This window comes from Belonocnema kinseyi, chromosome 1, assembly GCF_010883055.1.
Source record: "Belonocnema kinseyi isolate 2016_QV_RU_SX_M_011 chromosome 1, B_treatae_v1, whole genome shotgun sequence".
In the NCBI taxonomy this organism is placed as follows: domain Eukaryota; kingdom Metazoa; phylum Arthropoda; class Insecta; order Hymenoptera; family Cynipidae; genus Belonocnema; species Belonocnema kinseyi.
The window spans coordinates 180,018,834-180,025,855 of record NC_046657.1 but is presented as its reverse complement, the minus strand read 5'-3'; the positions used below and the strand labels follow the sequence as shown (position 1 = coordinate 180,025,855).

General features: G+C 29.0%; 1 protein-coding gene across 5 annotated transcripts in view; it reads right to left on the bottom strand.

Annotated features, from left to right (window-relative positions):
• Positions 1 to 4,381, bottom strand: part of LOC117172324 (protein takeout) — a 126,930-nt gene extending 122,549 nt beyond the window's left edge. For all 5 annotated transcript variants that reach the window (XR_004467009.1, XR_004467010.1, XR_004467011.1 and 2 more), the window contains exon 1: positions 4,111 to 4,381. Coding sequence is in view for 1 of the 5 variants with exons in the window: in XM_033360111.1 (XP_033216002.1) it covers positions 4,111 to 4,288 (178 nt within the window). In the remaining 4 variants the exon portion in view is untranslated. The remainder of the gene's footprint in view (positions 1 to 4,110) is intronic.
• Between the last annotated feature and the right edge of the window lie 2,641 nt (positions 4,382 to 7,022).

The following is a 7,022-nucleotide window of genomic DNA, read 5'->3' as shown; positions in this document are numbered from 1 at the left end:
GCATACTTTGAATAAAATATTTGTTATCATTCTCTTGAAATAAATGTGTTTTTTTCTTGAAAAAATACCGGTTTCATATGTATACACCTGGTACAATAATAATTTGTAATATTTCTAAAATCTAAAATCTTAGTACATATATTATTATGAAAATAGCAATATTTTTTACAGAATGGGCCACAAAAATTTGCAGATGGCCTTGCACAGCTTTAGTTTATATTTCAGATTTTTTTACATACTTCAAGTTAGAATAGCCGCGAGGCTTTAGGCGTTAGGAGTGCGAAACTTATAGGGTTCGAACCCCCGTAGCGAATAAAAACTTTCATAGCGTGCGATTATAAATAGTGTAGTGATTGTGTAATATTGAATAATTGTGTCCTTAAATATGTCAACAAATATTAGAGTATAATAGTAATAATATAATAATACAGAATAATAATTTTTTGTGGCGAAAACTCGATTATCATTTTATAGAACTGTTCTCTATAGCTTCGGGACTAGTTCAACGCAATGTAAAACGAAGACGATTTTAACTTTTATTAAACTACCCAGCGTATCCTCTACTATAGGATTAGTTCTATACATTTTAATGGATATTTTTTTCCGTGTGCAAAAAAACTTGAAACATTACGCAAATGTCAGTATGCCTTCTTCTTGCTCCATTTTGTTAATTATTCGTCAAATAATTTTATTCTGTACAGGAAGGTAAAGTGTGGAGTGAGAAATCAGAAATAACAAATAAGCCTACATTTTGACGCCCCGAATGGAAGATTCGGAAATTTGTGCCGATAAGAGCGCTAAAGTAGGGGTATAAATCGCATAGCAATATCCTCTACTTTACAACTTTAGTCCCTACAAATATTAGAGTGAAGAGTCTCAAAGTAGGGGCTACATATCGATTCGGGGATATAAGTGAGAGCAGATATAAACGCGGTCCCAGTACATCATGATGATTAGGAGCTGGAAGGTTAAACGTGGCTGTTTTTTTTTCCGTTTACATAGGATATCTGAAAAAATGTATTAAATTGTGATCAAAAGTAGGGATTTCCTAAGTTCTTTGGGGAAGGGGGGAGGTAAAAGTTCGATGAACGCATTTTTGAACAACTTTGAAACAACGTAGAGCACGAAGCTAACGTTCTAAAGAATTATATAATAAGACTCAAATTAAAGGTTATAGCCTTTACTTGGAGGTGATAATAATAAAAAAAATGTTTTAAGGCCTTGCGATTAGTGGGTCACGTGAACAGATTCTTACTTAAGAGACACTTTTTTTAATTTCCTAACTTATATTCACACGAAGCGCCAATTCGAGTTGAAAAATTGAGATACTAAACAAGAAGCACTAAGAATTGTGGGTATGGCCCTAAATTTGTATAATTATGAAAAAAGTTTTTTGTTAAATCATTTTTTTGTTGCTTTTTTCATAATTATTTCAATTTAGGACCATACCCAACTTTCTTAATGCTTCTTATTTAGTATCTTAATTTTTCAACTTGTTGTGGCGCTTCGTGTGAGAATAAGTTGGAAAATAAAAAAAGTGGTGGTAAGGTAGGAATTTGCTCATATGACCAACTCATCACATGGCCTTTAGTCCATCAGAATTCAGAAGTATATAAGACGTCAATTTGGGTCCCTGCGTTCCGTTGTTTGAAAAATAAATTTAGGTGCAAAAACTAAAAATCGACTGGAAATTTGTTATATTTTTTAATAATTGTAAAAATCAATTCATGAAATAATAATCCATAAAAAGTAATTTATTTAATTAAATATGAATATTTTCTTATCAATCTAGATAAACTGTGGAGCAGCTAGTCGACCCGAATGAATAGGTGCGCACAGCACAAGACAGTTATTTCAAATAAACAGCCAGTATATAATCGTGGTCGTAGGTGTGATATGCCGTGGTTCTACTGAGAGACCGTATACTTTTCCTGAATGGCAGTCGCTCGTAGGTAGACCGACCTAACCGTTACGTACAAGGTTTGTGCTCATTAGGGAATCAAAAAGAAATATGTATTGACACTGACTCTTTGCTATTGAACTTTGTGAATTGACAATCATTTTTTACTGAATATACTTACTTCCGATTGATTTAAAATAACGTATATATATATATATATACACACACACACACACACACACACACACACACACACACACACACACACATATATATATGTACTTTGACTCTCTGATTACCTAAATGATAGTTAAAATACCTGAAAATCTGATTTTCGAGATCATAACCAAAAAAAAACGGGTCTTTTTTCTCTCTTTTTTCAGTCTATTTCAATCAATATTGGTTTAAGAGGACGAATTTTTCATTGAAAGTTGTAGCGCTCGAGAAAATACGTTTTTATGTCAAACAAACGTATCGCCCAAGTTCATTATTTTTCGAGACAAATTGTCCAAAAACTTTATTAGTTTTGGTATTGCCTACTTACGCTCTTCGCCACTTGAATGTTGGATTTTGGTCGCTAAAGTGCATGTTTTTTTCCCCCTTTACTTTTTACAGAAATAATGGAGACCACATACCTTCCCTTATTCAACGTCGCGTAGGGGACGGGAAGATACCCTGTGACTTGTCACAGAAATAATGTAGGTCATATACATTCCTCTTCCCAACCTCTTATGGGACAGGAATGCCACAAGTTCCATTCCAAGCAATTTCACACCGTGTACCAAATAATTTATCGAAAAAAAAACGTTACCCAAAAATAATTATTTTTTAGGGAAAACTGTAAATTGCATGAAATGTTTATTTTATAAAAATTGACAAATTTTAATTTAAACTTTCTTTGTAAATTTTCATTATTTACTAAAGTAAACGGAAATAAGATGCCATCTTTATAGTTTTTTGGGGGGTTTCGACGTTTGAAATCAAATCTGCGGATATGTTTACTATCATTTTCGTAATAAGCGAGTTAAAATACATGGGTTTAGTCAGGTTTAAGTTAATCGAAGGTAAGTACTTTTCGGAACTTTAACCTTCTGTCACCTGGATCTTATAAAATTACATTTTTTATGTTTTTATTTTTGCGAACAGTTTGCGAGAAAACTTCCACAATCTTTAAGCAAGCAAAATAAGTAAGTTTTACGTTGACAAGTAACAATTCGCAATAATAATAGACAATCAGTCTGTGTTTTTTTTTGTTCACTGTTTCACACCAGTTTAATCTCAACTTCTTCAGAGGCATAATATTCAGATTTTTAAAATTAGTTTTCGAGAAGTAAAGTCTCGTTGAACATTATTTGTATTAAGCCTTCTATAACTGTACCTATTGTCTGACTGCATTTTACATTATTAGCAGACTCTTGATAGAAAAATTGTATATCACTGTGTGTAACATTTGATAAGAAATCGTTTTTATAACATTTGTAATAAGATTTATTGAAAAAAAACATTTCGTCACATTTTTCAACTTAGATAGCCGTTTTAGCCATACATGTGGTTAAAATAGACAAAAACCTAACTGTTTTTACTCTCTCGGTATTTTGTACTTATTTAAATATTTCCTTTATGTCGTTTATTGTTGGCAACCTTACTTACGTAATACTTTTGTATTACTTGTATATACTTTTTTTTAATACTTTTGTATTTCCCATGGCATGATTTATTGTGACCTAATATTCAATATTTTAAAGGAGATAACTATTATTTGACGCTTTTTGGCGTGAATAATATTATTATAAATAATTTAAAGAAATTTCTTTAAGAATGATCATAATTAGGAACTAGGAACGTCTGCTTTACACATACACATTATTCTCAAAAAGCCAGAGAATTTTCTTGTTTTGTACTTCTATGAAATATTAATTGAAATCTCCGAAAATTCACTTTTTTCAACAAGATCAACCATTAAAAAAATTAAATATAAATAAAACTAATAAATCTGAAAGATACGTGATTTTCAGTGCAATACAATATACGCTTAAGCAGGCAATTTTAGTGTTTAATGTTTAAAGGTTAATTACTTTCGAAATATCTCTTAACATTTAAAAAAAGACGTAAAAAATGCTATATTTTTTCCAATCCCACCCTTCTGAAATCAATTATGGAAAAACAAAAAAATGAAACTGTGCGCTTATAACAGTTTTTATTTTCCTTACCTTGGCGAAAATGCTCAGTTAGTATGTTTGCGGATCTTGCTAGGCAGTTTTCTAGGCTTGGATCTAGTCTATAACAAGGTTCTATAAATTCCAATCCTTTGTATTTTCCCGTTCCTTGGACCCTTAAATCGATCAAAAGTACGGTCCAACATAAAACCACAAAAGTTCTCGTGATCATTTTTTTTTGTCGTTTCGTTTGCTTTCTAACCAATATTCTTTCACAGAGCCGGCCAACGATTGATTGAAGAAGTTTCTCACGACGAGTGACCGGTTCTTAGAGGACGAGTTCCGACTTATAGTATACCTTGACATTGCCCCCGCTGTGATATTGAAACCGGCGTAGTGGGGTTTTGCAGCTTGTCATAACTTTCTTTAAGAGCGATACATCATATATTATGTACGTTCGGGTGTCCAAAAAAACTCAATTTTTTTATGATGCACCCCATTCACTTTTTTATTTGGCGAAAAAATAAATGCATATTTTTGTTTCTTTTTTTCAATGATTTTAAACCGTGATCGTAATGCCTCATTACAAGTAATTACTTGCCTTAACTTTTAATGCAAAATAACATTTCTTAAACAATAATTTAAAATATTTGCAAAAGCGAAGTAAGTTTCACTTACTTAACGAGGCATTTAATACTTCTTGTCTTTAAATATTTAAAACGCTTAAAAACGACCTAAAGGTAATAAATAATAAGGAAAAGTTGCAAGTACAAAAATGCTTTAATAACATCAATGATAACAAGTTATGTTTTGCTATACGAAAATGTTCATAAGCCGTACAGATTTAAATTTATCGAATTCTTTTATCATATCATTTTTACAAAGATTTAAATATGGAATTGCTTTCCTAAAACAACAATTTAAAATATGCAAAAAAAATTGAACTTTACTTATTTTACAAAGGGAACTATACTTTTTTCTTCAAAAATTAAATCCGGTTACAAATTATCTAAAGCATATGAAAAATAAAGAACTTTTAAGTTCAAAAACGCTTTAACAACCTCAGTGACAAATAAATATTTTCTGATTTTTAAAAATCTTTATAAAACGCACAGTTTTCGATTTATTTAATTCCTTTATAATACTTTTTTATTCAGTTTTTAATTTAAAACAACAACTCCTAACAAATAATTTAAAATATGTAGAAAAATTGGTAGCTAGTTTAAATATTACCTATTTAAAAAAATGCTCGATACTTTATTTTTCTTTTAAATATAAAATACTTCAAAAACAGAAGAAACAAGAATTTCGTAAAGAAACGTTTAGTGCAAGAGCTTGCAGGTTAAAAGCGATCTCACGGTGGTCAGCTGAAAAATATTTGTTTGCTTCCTCTTTGCATTCTGAATTATTTTTTTTTAAATTTTGAAGTGCCAATTTTTTAATTGTTCCTTTATAAAATGAAATGTATTCTTAATAAACTTTTTAAAAATGTTATTGAATTCTTTTTTCTTAAATATTTTGCTTTAAAAATGCATACTTTTTTTTAATTATCAAGAAAATGTAATACTTGTATTTTAAGCATTTTTTAAAGCTTATAACTTTGTTTTATGCTGTCACATATTTATTTTTTATTATTTACATAATATAAAAAATTATGCAAGTATATGGATGATTGCCAAAATGTTAACCCTTTCTAGTCCAAGACATTTTCCATGATTAATGAATTCTTCGACTGAAAAACTTAATTTTTATTAAGTTTCTATAAATATACATACTAAGAGTATCTGCATTAAATTTTCTATAATTAATGACATGTTGAAATGAAATTTTCTATGATCATTGAATTCATTGACTGAAAAACCTAATTTTGTTCAATTTATTTAAAAAGAACCGAAATTTATACTTAATTATTTAAAATAGCCACATTATATGCGCGCTACAGTACGCGGGAAGCATTGCATTTCCAATTAATAACATAAAAATATAAAACAAGATATTAACTATTTCAGATAGCAAGTAAGAATATAAAATTGAAAATTAGTTTAAAAATTTCTGCTCAATAAAGGAATTTGTTATTCATTAAGGAAAAATTAATTCTTTGAATTCGGCTAGATTATCATTTTTTTTCTAAACTTCAAAAATCTGTTGCCTGAAACTCATTTAGTTTAAATTAGAATAAAACATGATCATTTTATATTTTCAAAACTATTTTTTTTATTTATAACTTTCATGAATTTTGCCATTTTTGTGATTTTACAACTGCTATTATCGAACACGAAAATTTTTTGCCAACAAAATACAACTATGTCTTACAACTCTAATTTAAGTTAAATAACGTTCACATAACAAAATTTTTAACTTTTTAGAAATCAATTTTTATCTAGCCGAATCCAAAAAAGTAATATTTCCTTATTGAATAAAGAATTCCTGTATTCAACAGGAATATTTATTGTTATTTCTAAGTTCGGATATTTTTTTGTTACCTTGAACATTACACAAAAATAATTTCAGGGTGGCCGTTTTAATCAAGGAAAAAATTCCCAGTCATTTTCCGATTCACAAAAATGTTTCACGTTTGAAAAAATTCGAAATGGTTTAATTTTGAGTAGATTAATATATACAAATAATAAGTAAAAAATTATAGACGCAGTAAATTTATAATCTTTTAATAATTTTAGGAATGAAATAACTTTTGAGTCTTGCATAATTCTTTCCGAATTAAAAACACTTTTTTCAAATCTATTAAAAAATTTTAATTTCTTGCTACCCAAAACTTACCAACGCAATAGAGTTATAATTCTTTTTATAGTTTTATGAGTGTTTTGATTTGTATGTCAGCCTAAAGTTAGTAGTCTATCAAAGTTGCAAATTCCTATCTAAATTTGCATAAATAAAATTGATTATGTGCACCAATGTTTTGAATTTTATAAATATTATTGAATTTCAAAATCATTGTTAGCGGCGAA